Source organism: Nematolebias whitei, chromosome 1, assembly GCF_014905685.2.
Source record: "Nematolebias whitei isolate Nwh7 chromosome 1, NemWhi1, whole genome shotgun sequence".
In the NCBI taxonomy this organism is placed as follows: Eukaryota; Metazoa; Chordata; class Actinopteri; order Cyprinodontiformes; family Rivulidae; genus Nematolebias; species Nematolebias whitei.
The window spans coordinates 50,787,353-50,811,328 of record NC_056498.1 but is presented as its reverse complement, the minus strand read 5'-3'; the positions used below and the strand labels follow the sequence as shown (position 1 = coordinate 50,811,328).

Below are 23,976 nucleotides of genomic sequence, written 5' to 3'. Positions count from 1 at the left end.
TCCAGGTATCTCCAATAGTCTTTTTACGGCATGTATGTATACAATCTGCTGAATGTAGCACATTGATACGATCACAACTAACTCTGGATCTCACGTAAGCTCATTAAATGCAGGACTAGCGTGCAGCCAAACCTGCTGTGTCCAGCAGTGGAGACGTTCTGTTATTCGGAGCAGAGGGACTGGACATGCACAGAAACTGAGGACGGGAGAGATTTATAACAGGACATTTTCAACAACATCTTCTTTCAGTTGCTCCCTTCTTCAGGGGTTGCCACATTGAGACATGGCATTTTTTTTTTTTTTTTACAACTGATGCCCTTCCTGATGCAACCACAGCCCTCTGTGTGGAGCAGAGAGCTGCCCAGGGGAGCAGATGGTGGGGTTAAGGGCCTTGCTTAAGGGTACAGAGTGGGGCAAATGAGGGTGGAGGCAGGTGTGGGTAGTTCACCTTTTCCACCCACATTATTTGATGCTGTCAGTCCGGGTGATCGAACCGGCAGCCTTCCGATCACATGCTCGCCTTCTCTAACCTCTGTGCCACCACTCGCCCCTACATATTCACCAACATGGTAGGATTTAATTTAATAAACTCTGGCTTTAAAAAGTATAGGGCTGCAATCTGTAATCTGCAGTTTTGAACTCTGGTTTGAAACTTTAAATCATTTGACTTTTATATTTGTTTACAATTACTCCAGTTATTCTCTGTTTGACTGTGCTAATCTGGACTATTATTTCTGAATTACTACTTCAAATCAAATAAAAAAAAAGCTTTGTACATGTCTGTTTTATTTTACACAGTTGAAATGTAAAATTCTCCCATTTCAGGATGGGGGTGGGGGGTGGATGTGGGTACATGAGGCGTCCGTTTCTCTGATTTAATTATTAGAACAGACTTTTCATGAGACACGACGGAACTTTAGGCTTACCCTAAGAAAAAAAAGCCATAAAATTACGAGAATAAAGTTGTATGAGACTTTTTTTTTTTTTTTACAGTTCTCGTTTATTTGTATTTTTTTCCACAAGTTGGATCCACGATGCGACCTGTCAATCAATCCAGTAGGCGTGTCAGCAAATGACCAATCCGAAGCTAAATGCTCTTTACCTGCAGAGCTGCACTGCAGCCTATCAGAGCATACCACCTTACTGTAAGCAGGTTCAAAGTCCTGATACTGATAATAATCTAATTCTGATGTGCTCACAGATTAATAACTATCTGCTTATCTGTAAAACCAATACCAAAGTATAACTTAACAAGATGCTCAACATTCTTCATTTTACCACAGTTAAAATTAAGTAAACCCTGCTTTATCGTGTCGGAGTTTGGATATTATTACGACTCATTTAGCTTCAAATTGGCCATTTGCTGACACGCCTACTGGATTGATTGACAGGTCCCGTCGACGTGGATCCGACTCGTGGAAAAAATAAACGAGAGCTGTAAAAAAAAAAGAAGTCTCGTACGACTTTATTTTCGTAATACTACAACTTTATTCTTGTAATTTTATGGCTTCTGATTTTTTTTTCTTACCGTGACCCTAAAGCTCCGTCATAAGACACAACCTCGACTTGCAGGAGGGAGAAAACAGGAGACAACTCTGTGCAAAAAAAAAAGAAAAAAAAAAAGCATGATGATAAATACTAAGCACATTATTTACTATCTTGTTTTCACAGAAAATGTAACGCAAATGGTAAAATTTGTGTGGTTAGCGATTCATGAAGTGTATGTCTGCACCACTAATATTTATGCTCAGGAGCTGCTCGTGGAACAGAGGTCAACTACTTAAATAAAACTTTAAAACATTTGTTAAACCTTACCAGTATGTAACATTTTATATCACTTTAGCCTTCAGGATGATAGAAGTTGTGCAGTGCTCACATTTCTGCACAGGAGAGGGAAGGAAGAGAGTTGGGCATAAGTCACCCTCATCTGCAGACAAGCAGAAAATTGCATTCCCCTACCCTCCGTTCATTTATTAGACAAGAGGTAGTTAGTGTTTTGTTGGTCAGCATTAGTGCTCTGGAGAACAATAATAAGCCACAGCAGAGACACACGTTTGAACTGGCCAGTGATGCCAGAAGATTTTTCCTGTGCCGTTTAAATAAATAACAAATTAATTCGATTAGCGGGAGCTTCTCTGTGGTTTATGTTCATTTTGTTTGATTGTCGTCAAGGAGCATTTCTCCATCAGTTCTGCTTTTGCACCAGTTTTAATGGTCTTGTCATTCAGACTCAGTCAGCCAACAGAGGAGGCCATCCCTGTGGGTCACCCACGTGGCAGCTTGGAAACGTCACTGCCTAATGTTCCAGACAGGAGCCCTGGGCAGAACGGGGCGTTCTCTTTGTCCCTCAGCCACAGGACATCTCGCTGACTTTAATTCAGCTCCTCTTCTTTATCGGTGTAAAAAGAAAGAAAAAAAATCAATGGAGGTATGGAGGTGTAAAAGTGTCCGTGCCCTGCAGTGGCCCTTCCCCAGGAGAATTTCTTCACTTCATTTGATCACCAAACCATGGTTTGGCAGACTGGTGTGCTGTGTTCAAAGAGGTCCTGGAGATTTGATCTCCAGCATATCACACAGGTGTCCAGCTGCTCCCAGTCAAACAATGAACACAACCCATCACAATCATAGTTCACGACCTGCTAAGAACCAACGGCTGCATACTTTTTGTCCCAACAGATGCTTGGTATTTGCTGCAAAAGGCCCAAATTTTTCATGAACAGAATAAGGTAGTTCTTTCATTTTTGTTTTCTGTGGTTTTGTGCAACACCTGCATGGGTCACAGAGCGAGGGGGACAAAAAAGAAAATGTCAGGGTCAGCACCAGTATCTGATGAAGGTCCTGTTCTTACAGGAGCTGAGAACAAGACTCGTTTCAGAATGTAAACTGGGTGGCCTTCGAGGGCCTTGGGCCTGGACTGTATTGAGCTATGTATATTAAACGAGTATCAAACAGCCTCTCATTGAACTTTACATGGACTAATAGCTTTGGGCCTGGTATGCCTGCTGCAAAGATAATCAAAGACATCCTTGCTCAAGCAAAACAAGAGCGGGCGGACTTCAACAAGTGCCCAACCAAAAGAACTAATGAGGTGGTAAATGTGGAAAGCAGCCCATTTTCATATGTTAATGTTAAATTTGTAGAGCAGGCTTGTGGAAATGGCTTAGCTGCATGAGCTGCCTCTCTTGAAACATCGAGTTAAAGGGATTTTGTGAGAAAGGGGTGTGCGTCCGCATTTGATAGCTGGAGTTTTCTTTTTCTTGAGATGAAACACTGTCTGACAATCTGAGCCAATTAAAGAGCACTGAGCTGTGACCTGCAGGCTGGGGAGATGAAAACAAGCCTGTTCGGTAAACACTGACTGCCCCACTCCACTGTTAGTCTCCTGAAAAGCCAAGAGTCTTCATTAATATTCTGGCTTTCTTCTTTCTAAGAAAAAAGGCCAAGGGGTTGTGGACACTAAGTAGCATTGTGCTCCCCTGTGGGTTTGGGTAACCTTGTGATGGTGGCTGTGGTGGGGCAGATCCAAGTTGGGTCAGGGTCCTCTAAACAGACTGAATAGACCCAAGCTCTTCACACAAGCCTGGGCCATGCTTGACAAGATGAGAAAACAAAGTACTCAGAACGAGTGAAAAGAGAACAGGACGCCATCTGCTTTGGGCTTTAAGCTACTGTTTAGAGAGATGGGAAGATGATTAGAAGGCAGTGTGCGATGGAATGAGAGAAAGAAGGTACAGTTGACAACATACGTTGCAAAATGACCACTGGCGTGTCTTTGATAAGACACTGAGCTGTAAAAAGCAGGAAAACCACAAAGAAGTCATCTCTGCCGACAGTGTCTTACTACTTGTGATCTCTCTTTCAGATCTTTTTTTAAATCCTGTACTTTAATCAAAATAGTGTGAGACAGTCACCATAGTCTGTCAGAAGACAACAGAAAATATTTTAAAAAGAGCCGGGGCACTGAGGTACACAGACATGAAGGGAATAAGTGAATAACTGATTAAGTGAAGAAGACAACACAAAAATAGACACGGAAGGGAATAATGCAAAAGAGACCTCCCCCTGTGTGACCTACATACCTGCTGTCAGTGGTGGCCTGCTCCGTTCTCATCACTCACTGAAATACTTTACATAATCTTTAGACTCCCCTTGTGCTGCTAGAGGGTCCGCTGCAGGCGGCTGCCCACTGCCGTTTTCAATACCTTTTGTGGTTTGTTATAACAAGGCACAGACTTTCTTGCTGGGGAGCAGCGGATGTGACACTAGGTGATGTGGCTAACCTCTGTGGTACAATAAAATTGGGACACACCGCTACAGAGGGAGGTGTTAAGAGCAACATATCTGCAGAGGAAAACCTGGATGCGTTCAGCGTTTCTAAGGACAGTGGCAGCTTTGCAGTTTATGCATTGATTTGCAGTTTTGAAGTGATGCCTGTGTAGAGCAGCTCAAGGTTTTCCACAGAAGATCATGGATTGGACTGCTCAATATAATCAAAGTGCGTGTCTAGACTGTTGTGAAACCAAGAACCCTGGCAAAGCAGCTGCCTGTCAGTGAAAGGTCACAGAGAGAACAGCCAGATTGATCGGCCTAACAGGGACACCATAAGCATGTGTCAGCGGCGGAGTTCGAAAGTGATAGAGATGCGCATTTAAAATGTTGCATCAGACACTGAAAAAGTCTAAATGTTTCTGCTTTCCTGGTCTTGTTTAGAGCAACGCCGTTTTCTGAAATGAACCAAGGTCACTTTGTGATAACAGCCACAGGATATTTAAAAAAAACAACAACCTACAAATGGCCTCTAAATTATTTATATTGATTATAGTTAGTGTATTTCTGGAAAGCAGCACTATTTTTTTTAAATATGAAGGACTTAATACTTAAAACACAATCACATTTGAAAATGGCAGGCAGTAATTTCTTCTGGTTTGACTAGTCCATTAATTCTTAAATGGAGCTGCACTAATGTAGGGTTATAACTTCACATAACACTTCACACTTTTTACTATTTAAAGGGACTCGCTGGATTGGATTAAAAAGTGAGTGTAGGAAAAAATATAAGCTAATAATGCGCACATCCAGACAATTAGATATAATATAAAATCAATCATGTCCAAGTTTTCTAACAAATTTGTTGTTGGTGCCTCTCGGATCACAACTACACTCAGTGTCATCTACGTGGGTGTACATTTATGGTTTAGTTACCTAATTAAGAATCTTCCTATTATTATCACTAATCTTATTAGGGTCAGGGATAACTTATAAGGACAAAAGATCACTCTTGCTGAGGCAGTTTAATTTCTGAACTCCACACAAGGATCAGAGTGTGAAATACCGTAATTTCCGGACTATTGAGCGCACCTGAATATAAGCTGCGCCCACTAAATAAAAATAAAAAAGCACATATATAGGACACACTTGTCTATAAGCCGTGGGTGTCCACATTGTAACATGAGATATTTACACAGAAAGATTTAAATACTGTAGCGTGGCAGCAAACAGCTACTGAGAGAGAGGCACAGCTCTTGTTACAGATCAAGAATCAACCACCAGACGGCGTTTTGTATATTTTATTTTACTGTTCAACACACAGACAGAGTGAACGCCCCAGGTCTTCATGACAACTACCTCCCTCACTGAATGGCCTAACACGGCAGCATGACGGCTCAGTGGTTAGCACTGTTGTCTCACTACAAGAAGGTCCTGGTGTCTTTCTGTGTGTAGAGTTTGCATGTTCTTCTCGTGCTTGCGTGGATTTTCTCCGGGTACTTCAGTTTCCTCCCACAGATCAAAAACATGCATGTTAGGCTGCCTTCAGGCCAAGGCCTCCCTTGCAAAAGAGATCTGTGATCTCAGTGGGGTTTGCCTCGTTAAATAAAGGTTAATAAATAAATGAATAAATAACACAAACTAACACATAAACTAGGCCAAGAAGAATAAACTAATCACTAAAAGAACGATGCTAAACAGCTAACTGAAAGGATTAATAGTGAACGTAAATTCTACCCATAATCCCTCCCTGAGGCCACGTGACCAACAGTCAACCATAGCAGAATGCTACTATATGTACTGGTAATATACACAAATACACACAGTATTTTTTCAGCCGGTAACACGGCTGGTTAAAAAAATAAATACAGTAGCCTACCAGGAAATCGGTGATCGCTATTTTCATCTTCCTCCTGAGCACTGCAACCCCGTCCCTGGGGGCACAACGGGGAGGGGAGGAGAGAACGGGGGGACTTCCCCAGTGGACCATTGAAGTCCACTGGGACTTGTTCGGTAATTTCATTGGTCAGATAAAAAAAAAAATCATTTTATTTGTACAGGTAGACTCATTGAGTCACGAGGACTCACTCCCAAGAGAGACGTGGATTGGACAACTATGTGAGCGCCCGGGTGTGACGAGGCTAAATGTTTTGGCAACATGAAGCTCGTTAGCCTGTCCAAAAAAACAAAACACAAAATCTATAAATTAGCCGCATCATTGTATAAGCCATGATGTTCAAAGCGTATGGAAAAAAAGTAGCAGCTTATAGTCCGGAAATTACGGTAAGTTAATTTAGAGTTAAAGTTAAGCATGATAGTAGTCCGAAGTTTTGCATAAATTCAACAGAAGCCCATGTAATGCTCCTAATAAGGATCACTGTGCAAGCTCGTGTGTTTGTTTGAGAGATGTTTTAGACTTATGAAAGGCACATTTGTTGTTGCCTGACAAATTCTGCCTGTGCATAGAATCAGTTCATTTGCCATTTTTGTGACTCAAACAGTGGGTAGATACAGTAGAAGAGAGCTGATCAAAAGAGGAGCTTCAAAGCAAGGCAGAGAAGTGTGTCCTATGTAGCCTGTTAGATGCAGCCATCTCTCTTTGAAGCAGGCTTTTGGGCCAGAGGTGACCAACATAATGGATGGTATACACGTTGTGGGTCTACACTTGGTCGCTAAGTGACCAGAGTCCTGTGTTTCTCATCAAAAGAAAGGCATTACGAAATGGGGATGAAGATGCCGTCTGTAATAATACATGAATTGTAAGACAAACAAACAAATGAGCATCCAAAGAAAACAACCTAAATTTTCACTCAACATCTCCGCCAGTCAGTAGATTCAGTTGTCACCATAGTAACGTCTACCTCATCCATATTCATCTCTCCCCAAAATTGATGTTGCAGGTTTTATTTTACTTCATTTGGTTGCATTTTCTTAATTTGCAGCATAAATGAGGCATGTGTTAATATTTATAACCTTATTTGGTTGTGCTGTCATTGCCGCAATGAGACAACTTTGATGTCAGTGTTGTCAAAACGGAGTAAAGGAAGAGTCTTGTTGCGGATTTTGAAGCAGGAAAACAAACAAACAAAAACTTTCAGATTAATGAAGTTAAATGGAAGAAAACAAGGTTCAAGTAATTAAAAAAAAAAAAAAAAAGTCCAGACCTTAATCTGACTGAGAATCTTTCAAGTTCAAGAAGCTTTATTATCACCGAGGGGCAATTTGTTTCACAGTCAGTAGCACACAAAACATCCACACTAGAAAAGATATTGAGACGTTAAAATAACAGAACAGAAACCGTTTGTTGAGAAGCCTGATCTCTACAGGGATGAACGAGTTTTTCAGTCTGTTCGTTCTACATCTGGGCTGCAGATACCTGCGTCCAGATGGAAGCAACCTGAACTCACCATGGAGTGGTGATCAGGATCTGCCAGAATCAGCCTGGCCTTGTTCACTGACCTCACCTTGTGTAGGCCAGTGAGGTTCTGTAGGGTTATGTTTTGCTGCACATCCTGACAATCCCCGAGAGTTTGTTCCTGTTTTTGCATGTCAAAAGTTCTTTGGTATGATTGTTATGAGCAACGTCTCAAAGCTGAAGGGGCTGGAGCAGTTTAACAACAAAGAAAAATCAAAAAATTAAAATAAAATCTAGTTTAATCACTGATAAAGGTGGATCTCAAAATACTTCAGGGGGCATTTTTATTGTAGACAGGAACATCTCCTGACATGGTCGTTTTAAGATGCTCATTTATTATGTATTGACTAATTTCTATAATAAAAACATTTTTTGTTTCATACTGCAGGATTTAAATGTACTAAACTGATTCCTTTTAATTTAGCCTCATTACATCCATTCACACGATTTAAACTCAAACACACACACACACACACACACACACACACAAAATCTAATTTATGTATGATAAAATAAACAGGAGATGAAATCAGTTTATTACTATGTGATCTTAAATTATTAAAACATTAAAAAAAGCAAGTTTAGGACAAAGATCAAATGAAACTGTGATAAAAGCTGCTTTAATAGCTGTAATGATACGGTTGTTGTCAGAGCAGGACTGGTGTAGCTACGATCACTTAACTTTCCCAGTCAGTTTCAAAGCGCACACCCAGACACCCTCAGTCAGTGGCAGGCGGCTCCCTCAAGAGCCACAAAGTGGTTAAAGGATGAAGTTTCATGCCAAAAGTTAATTGTGTGCTGACAACTCGCTACGGAAAAGTGTGTGATTCCCTTCAGAATTAGATTTACATCACTGGCGTCCCATCGCTCACAAAACGCCACGACACAAGGCCACAAAACAACCAATTAAGTAAAGCTTGAAATCCTTTTGCTGCAGCAGACGGGGGACCATAAATGCAAAGTGCCTTTTAGCAATAACAAATTCTGGACAAAACATGTCAATGATTTCTAGGGAATAATTATTCATGCTGGGGGAAAAAAAAAAAAAGGGGGGGGGGGGGTCTCATTTGATTTGCAAAAAATTACAAATAAACTCTACTTGCTGGTCTAAATGCCACCAAACAGAGTTTAGCATGCACCTTCAAACTGCTGAAGAAGAGCCGTTTGTGCTGGCTTACTGTTTTATTACAATCAAAGTCATCCTCGGAGGAAGTTAAATTTGTAAAAATCAATATTATAACACAAAACAACAAGAATAGAACCAATTCCCGAGACGGTTATTAAACTGACATTGTTGTTCTGCTGTTGTGAAGCCTTTTATTTTGTTCTGGTGCATGCTCAATAATCCAGGTAGATGAATCTAACAAGGTTGAGTCAGTTTTGTCTATAGATTCAGTCTGAAGAAGTCTTTTGGGTAAAAGACAAAATGTTTCAACAAATAAGAACCCGTCCAGAGGACCTGACTCAACCTTGTTAGACTTTTTTTGTAGAGATGCACCGCTCCGTTATTAGAATCAGTACCGGTATCGAAACAACATTCTTGACCAGGTATTGTCGGAGACAAAGTGATCGATCCATAAGGTCAAGAGCTGATTGGTGCGGATTTTAAATAGCTGTCAACCAAGCTAGTGAAGCTGTTGTGTTTTCCTCTTATTACAGCTCCTTTATTATTTATTTGACATTATATTTGGGATTCCTGAACCATTTGAAAGGTTTCTTTGAAAGTCGTGTTGTTTTTACATGTTTGACCAACTTGTGAAGCTACTGGTGTGTGCTGTACTGGTGCAGTTTTCAATACATTTGTAACTCACTACATTTATGTTCGCGTTTAACAAAACACATGTTTAAAGTTAATGCAGCACTGTTTGTCTGTATCGGATCGGATCGATATCAAACGATACCAAACCTCAGATATCCGTACTGGTATCAGAAGTGAAGAAAGTGGATCGGTGCATCCCTAGTTGTTTGTGCACGTCGGAGAGTAGAGCGTCGATGCATTTGTGCACGGGAGTGCACCGTATGGCACTTGTGGATGCAGCAGAGCTTTCTGCTCAGAGCTTCACACACAGCGAGCTTGGAGCAGCAGAAGTCACACTGTTAAATAAAATAGTCAAAGCCATCAATACTGAATGTGCAACACACTCTGGCCACCAGAGAAGAGGCAAAAATTTGGAGATGGAAATCAAAACATTTCAGTAAAATATGTTGTACCACTACAATGAGTGTGAAAAAAGACAAGACGGGAGGACCACAGGGATGTCTGCTCGTGCAGTGTTTTTTTTTATCTCTGCTCTGTTGAGACTGAGATTGTTATGACCTGCTGGGCTCGTCTCTCCTCCAATAATATGCTTTTTCTCCCCGACATTAATGATAACGGGAAATTAAAGGGAATAAATATCAATATGCTTTAATAAACTACATATTAAAGGGATTTTGAATCAATTGATTTTGTTTTAAAGTTGGATAATATCGATTTGGCTGCATTTTCCCTATTAGTTGAGTTATTTTTACATTTTCTTCTAAATGTTTTGTCTATGTATTTTATTTTAAATGAAATAGTATTAGATTTCTTTGGCTACACTGATGTGAAAATATTAAAGTGGACGTGTCCATCTGTCTACAGTAATGTGTGCTGCATTACAGTCAAAGACCTGATTTCATCTCGTAAACCTAAGTTTGATCAAAGGAAGAGCGTCCATCTCAAAGATAAGACATGAGGTAAAAAATTCTTGCAACAACTCTCTTAGCCCTTTAAAAATGACTGTTTGGACAATTAACTGACCATCAGTGTAATATAATATCAAAAAGCACACATCGTGAACAATGCCAATGATGTGTGGGTGAAACTTGCTAAATATCTGATCTGAAAGAAAGATGAGCTCCTTCTATGCCATTGGATTTGTGCAGCTATTAAATCTTCTCTCTGAAACGAAGACAAAAGCTATTGATTCCTTTGAGAGAATCACACTGCATGAAGGAAAAACAATATCTGCTCACAACTGAGATTTATTTATTCCTAGCTTTAGGCGGTCTCATTTTAATTTATGGGTGTTGCATTGAGCTCACTGAAGCAGGCTGCCCACTCTTGCAAGTCTCCGAAACGAGGCTTGCAGAGCAGATATTCCAAAAACAATAACAATGTAGGCCCCGTTTTCATTTGAAATCGGGTTATGAATATTCATACATATAGGCTGCCTGGATTTTAAATCAACTTATAATATTCCAGCTATCAAGTTTAGGATCTCATTGCTCATTCTGGGTGATAACCACATGATTGGAATAGTGGAGGATAATTAAAAATATAAAACATCCCTCTTTTTTTCTACTTTGAACTTATCCTATTTCAGAAATGTTCACAAGTGAAAAGCCCACGGATATATTTGATATGTACTGGTTGGATTCTTTGGTTGCACGAAGAGTTCAGAACAACCAAATGAAGTGGTAAAAACAAACTTATGAGGTAAACAACAGACGCGGCGTGGTTTGACAATATGAGCTGATGAAACGATTGCAGATGACCTCTACATCACCTTTGGTATTTGCTTTATATGAGGGAGTGTGTGCAGAGCAAACAGATTATTACATTAACACGTTAAACTGAGGATAACAGTTAAAATGAATAAAACACAAAGGTGTCTTATTTAGCTTTGTATTATTTAGTGCGACTGAGGCGGGACTGAGGCGTTTAGTTGTGATGCACACTTCCAAAGGTGAAACACTGAGCTGGGTGAGAAAAGCAGGGTGACGACTGTTGATAAAATCTTGCAGATGCAAAATAAGAATGCTTTCTTGGAGCGTGGCTGTATATATAGCGTCCCTCCAATGTGCAATTACTACTGTGCTCAGTGTGAGACAATCAGTGAAGCCTCCTGTTTTAATAATGCTGGAGAGAAGCTGGTTATCACAAAGTACACGCATCCACAACCAACTACAGGTGCACAGTTCAACCTGCTCGGAGGATCTACGAGACGATGTACACAACTGAGCAATTATCTTCAAACTAATTAGAGAGCATCGCTCCACACAACAGCTCACAACAAGAGCCTTGTATTTGTCCAAACATCCAAACAGTTTTTTCTTTTAACAACCAAAACCCGTCTAGACACGGATCCTAAAGTGTCTAACAGCCTCTTTCTGCACGGACTAACTGCAGCCTTTTGTGAATTATCGTTTATTTGTTAAATGAAGAAGCTCAACTGGTAAAATGTTATTGAGTGTACTTGATGCTTTGCATCTAAAATGTAGCATCCGGATAAAATTTACACAAATGCGACACTAAATCTGTTGTTTAAAATTAACTGTAAATGTTTGTGCTGCCTATAATAATGTGTTTTTTTGCTCAAAACTTATGTCAGCTGCAGATTGGCTTTAATTTCAAATGTCATCAATCTCTTGAATTTGTATTTTTTCTCGCCTAACATCAATATATATATATATATATATATATATATATATATATATATATATATATATAATATTCATCAGATTTTTACAACTCTTATGTTAGGGAGGATATTGTATCCAATGATCAAAATTCCCCAAATCCAATGAAACGCGTGTATATATTATTATATTTTTAAATGAACTCCTCTTGATTTTATGATGCAATGTCAGTGTTGAGGGTTCAAAAAACGCAGCTGAAGATGTTTTTATTCACACAAGTTACAGGCATTCTTGATTTTAGATTCAGTTTTCCCTCTTATACAACCATGTCCTGTTGTTATTATGAAAACATTGGTGACCTTCCTGACACAACCTGGGCTTGAACCTGCGGCCTCTTATTACAACAGCACTGACCACCGAGCTACTGCAGGAAACGCTATAGGTGCTAAATAAATAAGGTGCTGTATGAATAAACTGCAGACACAAAAATCTGGCTCATCAAAATAGTGGCTTATGCAATAATCTTTTGAATTTATATGTTTTAAAGTCTTTTCAGTCAAAAATCACAGAAATCATTCCTAATAATAGTTATTTAAAGTAAAATCAGTTCCAAAGCAGATTTCTGTTGTCTTAAAAAACACCCCTCAAATCTTCAAAATTTCATCACAGTTAATTTTTCTAACCGTGACTGCAACAAGGCAGACAAACTGACGTGGAAGAAACGTGACATAAATCCAGACTTTCAAAAGAAAGCCGGTTCATTCCTTGTTTTGATTTGCAACAGATATATAAACTGTTACTGAAGACGGACTACGAACTGTTTTTAACTACTATGCCTGAGAATGTTAACTCTGCCCATGAACCATATGTTTGGGTTAGCAGAGAGAGCGGGATGAGGAGCGGGGTGATAAGAGAATAAAAACAAGCTTCACACACGGCTCGTCGCAGATTCTCATGACTGGTCTTCGCGTGTACTTCCTGTACGTCTTTGTAACCTGTCCTGAAAATCTCACCTTGCAAGTAAATACCAGTTAAAAATCTCCTGCTGTCGAGTGTGGCTGCTTTTCAGTAAGATAAAGCGAGAACATTTTTCTCCCACACTAACCAACAGTCTTCTACTAAAACAACGCGGCAGAAAGTAAAACTTAGAAGTTCCCAACACACACATGTAGGCTTTAGTGAGTGAATGTGAGCAGCAATGTCATATTCTGCCTGATTTATTCATTCCTCCCCTCGTTGTGAGGCATTTTATTACTCCATACAATGAGGCGGATTTAGCCTCTATTGCTATGAGTCGGCAGCCTGATTACAGTTATTATTTTTAATAAAAGCTATTGGCTCTGGAATCATTTGGTCTTGTCCTGTGAAAAGTTGGTTACGCGCGGCTAGGCAGTGTCTATTTGGCCGCGTGAGATTTAATATCTGAAACAGTTTAGGTTGCAGGCTGTCCAGGGCCCTGCTTTTGTATACAAAATGCAATCTGCCTGCAATCAGGACTGACACCACTGTTTACTGCCTGACAGGCCTGCCACACAGTACACAGCTCACGGTATGCAAGACAGTGACAGATAGTGGCAGGCCCAGCCAAGACAGCCAACAGGCTGGAGTGATGCTTTTCAGAGGAGAAAATTCTGTAGTGTGGGCTGGATATATTCCACTGGCTTTTCACAGAGGATGGAGAAGCTATCTGAGATTTATCAGGAACGCTCACTCTCACTCCAAATTAATTGAATGCCAGTCAAAGAGAAAGTGAGAAAGTGAAATAGCGGTGAGAAAGTAACTCAGACCTTTGTATTAGTGGAGTGATGGGAGATGGGTGGCTGGGGGGTGGTGGTTAAAATTCAAACCTTAAATTCTCTGGAGAATACACTTATTAACTGAGAAGCTGCAGAAAAAAATGTGGGTAAATAAAGACGGATGTGTGGTCAGAAACAGGCTGGGCTGAGAGAGATGTCTGCATGTAATAGATGGCTTTTTAGAGCGTGAATAAATAAAGACAAACTTCTAAGCATCCAGCTAAAAGAGAGATTACTGAAAATATGGTTCTTTTAGTCCAGATTATGTTAAATGTTGCCAAAAGAGACTAAATGCTTCTCCTAATAACGCTGACCTCTCTGCTCTGACATTGAGTTTGGAGCCAGTTTGTTTCAACCACTACCTCAAAGGACAAATAAATGAAGTCTCCACAAACAGAAGGGATCAAATACTTTCTTCTCAGAAGACTTGTATGCTGAGAGGTCTTTATGGAAATATTCCAAGAAAACTAAATTGCCTTCAATTTTAATACACAATGTTGAGGTTAATGACAGAGCGGCAAGCTACAGTATATTTGAGTTAGGCAAGTTTCTCAAAACTTTCCCAGGATTTTATATCAGGCAGGTTGCTGGGAGGAATAGCCATTGCACGGGGAGGAGTTCTGCTCAGCATTCAGGCAGTCCTGCTGCCCAGGAGAACCGAGAGGTCTGCTTGGTCTGCTTGGACGGATTGGCATCTGCAGCCAGTTTCTTCAGATCCGCTGTGGGGCGGACTGCTACAAGAGATCCTTCCTGCTCACAGACATCAGCACCTAGAACAACTCTAATGAAACTAGGATGAGCTACGACAACAATTAATTTCCCGTTGGGATTAATAAATTATTTTTGAATCGAACTGAATATATATTAAAAAAAAGACAAAACCATCAACACTGACCAGTGTTTATCTCCTAATTTTTATTCATAGCATACCATCACTTTTCATAAACCTACCAGTACGGTCTGCTATGGCCAAACCCTAAACTACATCATCTACAGGGCATTGGTTAAAAACAGGAAGTTGTGATTTGTTCTACTGGGTCAGATTCAGGGGATCAGCTGATGTATGACCCACAAGAAATGACAGTTGGACATAAAGTTAAGCACAAGTAGACAATTATAGGTAAGTTATTGTAAGTTACCAAAATAAAACAAAAAGGATCAACACATGTACAATTTCAACCTGAGTTAAGATACTGTATATTTCCCATTTTTGAATACCTTTAGGAAGACTACCATACCCCCCACCCCCACCTTGGTGCATTGACCCTAATCATTCCTAGCACTTCTGTTATGCAGAAATATTCTGCACTGATGATTTAACTTCTCACAAGAAGTTCGAGTTACAGGTTTTCTGAACGAACAGGCAGCTGTCGTGATTCAAACCACAGGACTTTGATGTTTCAGATGGTTTTAACCAAGGATAAATGCATTTACGTGACCAACATAATGATCTTTTATCACAAAATAAATTACCAAAAACAGAAGAGTCTCTTTCAGCATGGCTGTGGTAACAATTACCTGAGATCACTGTACCTTAATAGTTTTCAGCATCTCCAACATGGCTCCCTGAGGAGTTTTTGCCCACATCGGGGTCTCTGTAGAGCTTTTTGTTTCTTGAACAAAGTGACTAGTATCACAGGGATGATGAAATGGATCTTAAACTGACAATAATTTCAGTTAAAATCTAGTGTTTATTTTTGAAAACAAGCAAACAAAAAAAACCTACTGGGCCTGATCGACTGAATACACAAGTACCATAAACCAAATTAGACCAAAAAGTTTTGATAGAAAGTGAGTGAATCATTTAAAACCAGATGAGAACAAGTAAAGTCAGAAATAAATCAGATCTTACCTTCCATCTCCACGTTGGGGTTTGGCGTGTCGTTGTTTTCTGGTTCAGCAGCAGGTTTCTCTCGCTCTGTTGTAAACAGGTTAGATTCAGTTACTCGTTCTGTTCACACGGGAACACCGTCTTTGTTGATTACTTACTGCAGTGGTTCACAAACTTTTCTCATTTCAACCCACAAAAAAGTTACACAGACCACGACTTTAATGCTCAAGCGCACAGACACTGCTGCTAATGCCTTCAACAGAGCTTTGCCAAATATTATATAGGTTTTTATGCATTTATGAGCTTTATTTTTATATTTTGTCACAGTAAAAGTTAAATGTACTATTTGCAACCTTTTAAAAAGTGATTTGGCATCTGTAGATATTTTTAGGACCCAGCACTTGACGCCAAATGGTGTCCTGACCCCAACTTTGGGAACTTATGACTTATTGTACCCACTTATAAGAAAAATGTAACTTGACCCATCACACTTTGCTCAAGATCATTTTTGTTAATTATTGTGTGAATTCAGGAACTACAGAAAAAAAAATCCATGTTCAATCAGTTCTGAGTCACATAAAACTCATGTTTTTTCAGTTGTATGTATAAAAAACACTTGTGAAGGAGGCTAAATAATTATTTTACAAAAATCACATTTTCTGCTTTCAACATTTTATTATAATTTGATTTGCACTATTTTTCAACTGTATGTCACTAACGGTGCCCAACAATGACAAAAAAAGCTGTTTTGTGGGATTTTCTTTAAAAGTATCTGTCAAATTCTAGAAAATGATGAAAAAATTGCCTAGAATTAGGCATATAAAGAGAGCATTTGCTTAGTATGTGTCCAAAGAAGTGATTTTTTACACAAAAACACTGATGGAGTTGTTCTGAAGTGGACGGTAGCAGCCGCTCTAGAAAGTGGATGTGACAAAAACAACGTAGTGCACTTTGAAGAAAAAAGGAGACAGCAAAAACAAATACCCCTCCATCTAAGCTTATTTTTTGCTCTTTTCATTTTTAAATGGTTGTAATGTAACTTTGAACAGCTATCGAACACCGAGATATAAAAGAAAATACCTCGATACTTCGCGGTTCCACTTTGATGGACTCACTCTTCCATGGGTTTTCAACATAAGATTGTACACGGCACACGATTGTCAACTTTAGTATTACTCGTGATTGGGATGGTACAGGATAAAAAAGTTGATGGGAGCGGGAACCAACCAATAGCACAAAAACAACAACAACAAAAATCTTAGGACAGACGTGGCCATTTTGTAGTTTTCTTTCAATAAGCCTACACAAGTCAAAAGAACTACACGGCCCATAAGTCGTCGCTTTCTGCCGCAATTCAAAGAACAGCAATGGAGGGAGCAAACACTAGTGGAGAAACCGATGTGGTAAAAATAGTTTTGCAACGCAAAGTCATACGTTCCATCTATGAAGCTCACAGAACTGGCAGGAAAATCACAAATAATCCTGAAGCTGAACTCATCCTTCAAGTTGTTGTAGTGTCTTCACTGGTGAGTACCAATGTAATATATATATATATATATATATATATATATATATATATATATATATAAATACAGTAGTTCCTTGCTACTTTGCGTTCATTTATCGAGGGTTCGCTATATCGCAGATTTTCAAAATAAGATTGGACATGATACAATTGGCTGATTGATGGACGAGCCATGGGTTGTTTATTTAAAATAAATTATTATAAATTATTTTGCACCATGTGCGAAGCCCACAAGTGCAAGGAAAGCTCCCTCCTGCAGCTGATCAGCTGATTCCCTTCTCTGCCACGCGCACACATTTCTCCTGCTGCAGCTTTGTGAAGGGTTAACTCTTTGCTGTCCAGATGCACCTATCGACTTTGTCTTGCAACTTAAAATTCAAAGTATGTCACAAAGTAAAAATCATCATAATCACAAAATATCAAAAGTTATTTTTAATGATTTTAGAACTTCTATGTTCAGTTGTTTCGGTGTAGTTGATCAAGAAGTACATTTCTGCTCCGTGCTGCAGAGTGTGACATCACATTGATGTCCTGCTGCACTTCTCTTCTCTACAATTTAAATACTGTAACATTTTAAATAAACAATTCATGTATGGATTGTTTATTTAAAATGTTACAGTATTTAAATTGAAATTGTTTATTTAAGGAGGGATAGTGGGAGTAACAGGTGATGAGTGTGATCACAGCCTGGCACATGTCATGACAGAGTTTACTCAACTTGGACTACTGTATCCCTACTTAGCAATTTTTCACTTATCGTGGATGGTCGTGGTCACAAACACCTGAGATAAACGAGGGACTACTATACTAAAATATGACGTCCCTGTGTACTTTGCGGATGTTAACCTATCGCAGGGGTGTCTGGAACGTAAGCCACGTGATAAGTGAGGGACTACTGTATCTCTTCTCAGCCATGAAGGTTTTACAAACTGAACAGATTGAGCACCTGTTTGCTTCAGTGAATAAAGTAAAACTCAAAGAAACGTGACCCTTTTTAAATTTTGTGTTAATTTTTGTGCCTGGAATTCTGACGAGCCCGATGAACGTACCTTTATCTTCAGCGTCGCCACCGTTGTCCGTGCCCACGTCTCCCTCTGCAGCCCCTCCATCATCACCCTTTTGAGTTTGCTCCATATCAGGATCGTTTTCAACTTGAGGCAAACAAAAAAAAAGAAAAATAAATAAATAAAAGGCAGAATGATTAACTCCAGTATCAGAAGTGAAGGCCTTCTCATCAAATCCTGCGACAAGTGGCAGAAAAATTAGTCCACGCTTCATTAATGCCGACAGAAAATGCTCAAAAACATTTCCACACCAGCAAACTGATCTTTTTTTTTCAGTCTGAGTGAAGGTTGACAGAAATCTTTGACGCACTCGGTACTTTTTTCTGACGTATTAATTTGAAAAATAATTTTAATACACCGATGTGCAGCAGTGAGATAAGAGCAACCGCTTGGGTCGGCGGAACCTGGCGTTTGTGTTTTGAACAGAAAGTCACTGCATTAGAGCAGAGTGTGTAGTGAACTAAGCCTAAGGTCAAAACCCTTGACCTTAAGAACCTTGTGGGACAGAAACTGTCATTTCATTGATTTGAATCCAGAAATACAGGTTCACCCATCCTGAGACTCTCTTTCTTGAAAATTCAAGTGAAAGAACACTCTCTTTTCTATTATCATTACTGTTTTACAAATGTTGATAATCAAAGTGTTTTAGTTCAAACCATTTTAGATGTTGCAGTGAACTAATCATTTTTAATTAACTGTGAAAACAGTAACAATGATTTTTTAATCCTCATGCAAAGTTAGAATTCATGTTAAGGCCTGTTACAGAGTAATTATGCATTTTCTGATTTTCTGTCTTTGAATGAGCAGTGTACGTTTGTTCCAAGGTCAGGAGTCGAAGCAAACAAGTGTTGGAACAACTGTCTTGTTTTTAAATCCTCTCAGACGTGAAGTTGGCACCTGTTTCTCCAAACTCGCCCAAACATTTCTCTCGCCTGTCTGAAAAACATTTTCAATCTGTTCCATAACATTCTTGCTGTTTTCTGACTTCTAGTAACCTTTTACGTCACAAAACACACCCCTGTCTGGTCGACATTGACCAATAAGAAAACTCCCAAATGAACCGGAAATAGAGCCCTTTAAAATGTCGGTACTTCCTAGTTTTTTTTTTGTTCTGTGAGTTGCCGTTGGAGTCGGGCTGGAGAGTTTGCAGCTCCAGTCGTTTGGGAGAACAGAAGTCCAGCCATGATAAGGCTCTTCCGAGATTGGGATTATAACATCTTCCACCTCTGAGTGGAACTCGGACGAACCCCACTCATGTGAGGTCCACTGGCTGAGGTGAACTTGTGTTAGACGGAATATCGTCACTACTTCGGACGAGTCACAGCCATCCTATGGAGACGCTGGACAGGTAGCGTTAACTGGAACTCCGTATCCGCTGATTCATCTTCAGAGAAGTAACGAGTCAAGTTTACTACCGAGCGTACCGAGGAAAGCTGGGTTCGAACGGAGAGTGTCGTTTCTGGTCAACACTCTCTCTCACACACCATCTTTTACTCCCTTTAAACTTCATTTTCCATCTTTAAATTCTTCTATCAAGTAGAAATCATTCCAGATATTTTAGAAATGTCTGTGTAAAGTCTTCCAATCACCGCCGTGTGGTTGATCATAATTGTACAGCTTGCTGATTAATTATGTTGTTATTTTCATATTTTGCCAAATTAATGTAAATGTTTGATGTTAAACTTTGATTCTGTAAATAAATGACCACATTCATTTTGATGGGTCAAAGATAAATAACGTCTCACGTTACATTTTATTAAATTCAATGCACGTTTATATTCAGTCCAGAAAAATGAAAGAATCTGTTTTAATCAGGTGAATATCTCAGGATATGTTCATCTACACATTAGAGTGTAAAATGTGGAGAAAGAGAACATAATGGGGTTGATTTTAGACTGTGCACAAATATCACATTTTACAAAACTATTGAACACCACATAATTGCACAACATATTGATCCACATTGTCTGGTTTTCATCTGCAATACACACCCAAGCATAACATAATGCTGCATTTTTAACCATAAATCTTTCCTCTCCCTTGGTCCTAACTCTCTGTTTATGTCTCATGAGAAGATAATTACACATCCTAGGTCTTGGAAAGCATCCCGGGGCCGCGTTTGCTAGAACCTGCTCGTAGAATATCTGCAGAATTCGTGTAGTGAGAGGCTCTATCTGTCAAATCGCTGTCAATGGCATGGGATTTGAATAAAACAAAAAACGGAGGAGAGATGAGGCACTGCTCGCTGCCAGTATGCAAATGTAGAATCTTAATTATATACCAGCAGCGTAGAGGATATTCGGAAAAGAGAAATGGTTCTGGCTCAAAGTTAATGGTTGCCAATTTCTAACGCACACACAAAGACACACAAATCCACTCAGTGAGTTTACTCACAGCTCCTGGTGTTAGCTTTACAAAACACATCTGAGTCTTGGAAGTGCTGCATAGATGTATTTAAGGTTGTTTTTTAGTAATTGTGTTGCTGTTTTAACGAGGCTGCCCACGTTTGAGCTTTAAACTCTGAGCAGGAGTGAAAACCAAAGCAAGAACCTGTAAACCTGAACGATTTTATTTCCTCTAGAGATAAGAGGCAGTTCACCGTGTTCCTCCCTTCTCCATAAGTGATGTGTAGCGTGAGGGAAATCTTCACTCACTGACAATCACGTCTAATCACACCTCTGCGTTTGAGATTGGACTTAAAACTGTACTTTACCTGATTTCTGACTCTCCATCTCTACATCTTCTTTTACACTCGCATCTAGAAAAGAAAAAAATAAAATAATCAAATGAGTGGAAAACATTTGGGTTCGGTGTGCTAACGCCTCGAGTTGAATCAACTCCGCTTTCGATATCAACACAAAAAGCCTTTTCATTCCAGCTCTTTGTGCAGCTTTGTCTTTGTGCTGCAGTATGAGAGCAATGGAACCACAAAGACTTACATAAATTTAGTGGGGAATGAAAGAAAAGATCTTTGTTCCAAGCTTGCGTGATAAGATAATTTTTTTTGTTAAGGTGGCGGCGTACAGGACAGAACGAGGCGAACAGAAACGACATTTTTTGATGACAAATGACATGAAGGGGCTCCAGTTAGCGGAGAGGCTGAGCGCATGCTAATGGTCCGTAGAGCTACATTACCATTGTCGCCCTCCTCTTCATCACCAGGCTTCTCTTCACCTGAAAAGAAAGGGAGGGGAGTTGTCATGTAAATATGCAGGAATGTTAACCGTGACAGCCACTCGTTGAAAAACAAAGCAACTAATCATTAGCATTCGTCGTTTGTTGCTGCAGCGTTCTTTTTGGAAGAGATAATGTGACATTTGTAAAACTTAGATTTGTTTCCATTTTTTTTGTATTTATTAAATAGAAACTCTGCAATCTTTTTTTGCTACATTAGTCTAGGACGTATGTGTCAAACTCAAGGTCCGGGGGCCAAATGTGGCCCTCGTTGACATGTTATTTGGCCCCCAAGATGTTATTTTAAATGTAAAATACTTTTATCACTTTAATATTTTCCGTAATCTTTGATTGTGATGTCAAAACTGCAACGGAGAATGTCAAATGAGACCAATCAAACTCTTGTTGAGGAACCTGCAACCAAGAAAAGCTGTTGGGTATCTAACTCGAGTTAATGCAGATTCTGAAAACGGCCCTTAGTTTGAAAAAGGTTTAAATTTTTGCCCCCTTTTGTAAGTGGGTTTGACACCCCTGGTCTAGAACCTTGGGATATTAGTGGGGGGATGGTGGTGCAGAGGCTAGAGAAGGTGGGCCTGTGATCGGAAGAGTGTCGGTTCAACTCCCAGTACCGACCACATAAAAAAAAAAAAAGTTGGTGGGAAAGGTGAAGCACCCACACCCGCCTCCACCCTCATTTTGCCCCAATCTGGGCCCTCAACCCCCACCATCTGCTCCCTCAGGCACCCTATATGGCAGCCATATGCTCCACACAGTAGCTCGGTGGTCTGTGGTTGCGTCAGGAAGGGCAACAAACTTATAAAAACAATTGTGAAGTTTTTGTGCGTTAGCTCGCTGTGGCGAGCCCTGAAGAAGGGAGCAGCCGAAAGAAGAAGCGACTAGGACAGGGCTGTTCAACTGGCGGCCCGGGGGCCAAATCAGGCCCATGGGTGAACTCAATTCGTCCCACCAATGAGTTCATTTTAAAATAAAACTACAAACTTATTTAATAAGAACTGCTGGATGCCCGGCCCCTGAGCTCTTGGCATTCAGTAACTGCACCCCCCGAGCAATTTAGTTGAATAGCCCTGGTCTAGGACCACTGGTTTTCTATTTCTGATCCAAGTTACTGGTGTGAAACTACAGAACACCTTCACTATGTTTTACACTACACAACTAGAGTGAAACTGGGTTAAATGCATACGGTGATGACAACACATAGCACTTTACTTAGATTGTTATAATAAATAAATGTGGTCTTCAAACTGTTCTCAATCAAACAGAACACAACTGAAAACACATCAGGAGTGGTGTGGTGCTTCATTCGAAGCTCGTCAACAAACACCACTAAAACAGAAGGTGTTAAGTTGAAGCACGCTGCAACACCACAGACCAGCTTTAAAATATGAGCTTCATATATTGTTTTCTTATTCGAATAACATTTCTTAAGCAATGGAAAACCAGTCGTTTTTTTAACAGCAAGGCTTGGGGTCATTTAGTATCTTTGGATTTTTCTCAATCTCAAAAATCCTTATCTTTAAATTTTTGATATAAAACAATGCTACAACTAAACAAGGAAGGAATAACTGTAAATGAAAGCGTAAAAGAGATGCTGTGAAAACAGATATCCAAATAGGGAGTAAGTGAACAAGAATATTATTTAGGAAGCAGCAATGCATCAAAACAGGATAGCGTCAATAAGTATTGCCAGATGTTGAAGCACAGAGCATCTGTTGGTTGCAGCAGCTGCCAGTGTTGAGGTCGTAATTGAAAGTACTGGAGTTTTGATGCTCTTCCTATGCATTCCTGTGCATTTTACACGATATACTGATTCACGTTGCTAAAAGCTTTGTGCATATAAGGACGTGCAGAGCTTGTCAAACATTTGAATAATCATTAATGTACATTAATCGGAAAAGTTAATCTCAGAATCATTTCAAAAGGCGGCTGTATTTTTTTTTTGCACCAAGAAGAAACATGTTGCTAATAATAACACTAGGTTGTGATATTACACCAAGTTGTTTCTTCTACCAATGATTGGGAATGGTGATTTTGTATAAAACATGCATTTGTTACCAGGTTATAACAGTAATAATATTAGCTGCGATGCCGCTTTAAATACCAAGAATAAAATTAACATATCAATCTATAAAACTAATATGTTACAACTTTTGTCATTATAACAATGCGGAGATTTAGATTAATAGTTTTCGTGCATCTCACCACCACTTTTAAACTTGCAATGATGAGACCCAACTCCTGCTGTTATCAGTAACGCTAAAATGTTGTCCGCTGCATGCATAAAATGCAGAGTATGAACATAAATTTTTATAAAACACCAATCCCCCCCGTCACTCTTAGCCCTCTTCTTTCTTTTACACATTCTCACTTGCAGACACATAAACCATTGACATTTGGGACAAATTAAGTAAATGAAAGCCATGACACCAATAACAGAACATGCTTTACAATGGCTATTGTGCAGCATCTATAATTGCTTTTTTAACAAGCTGCAGTGAGAATCC

The 23,976-nt window shown here is 39.6% G+C and overlaps 1 protein-coding gene across 1 annotated transcript in view; it reads right to left on the bottom strand.

Annotated features, from left to right (window-relative positions):
* macrod2 (mono-ADP ribosylhydrolase 2) overlaps positions 1-23,976 on the bottom strand; it is a 612,591-nt gene that overhangs the window by 7,244 nt on the left and 581,371 nt on the right. The window contains exons 12-15 of the mRNA XM_037678263.1: positions 21,416-21,454; positions 20,994-21,038; positions 18,266-18,367; positions 15,713-15,778 (exon numbers count right to left, since the gene is read on the bottom strand). Of these exons, the coding sequence (XP_037534191.1) occupies positions 15,713-15,778; positions 18,266-18,367; positions 20,994-21,038; positions 21,416-21,454 (252 nt within the window). The remainder of the gene's footprint in view (positions 1-15,712; positions 15,779-18,265; positions 18,368-20,993; positions 21,039-21,415; positions 21,455-23,976) is intronic.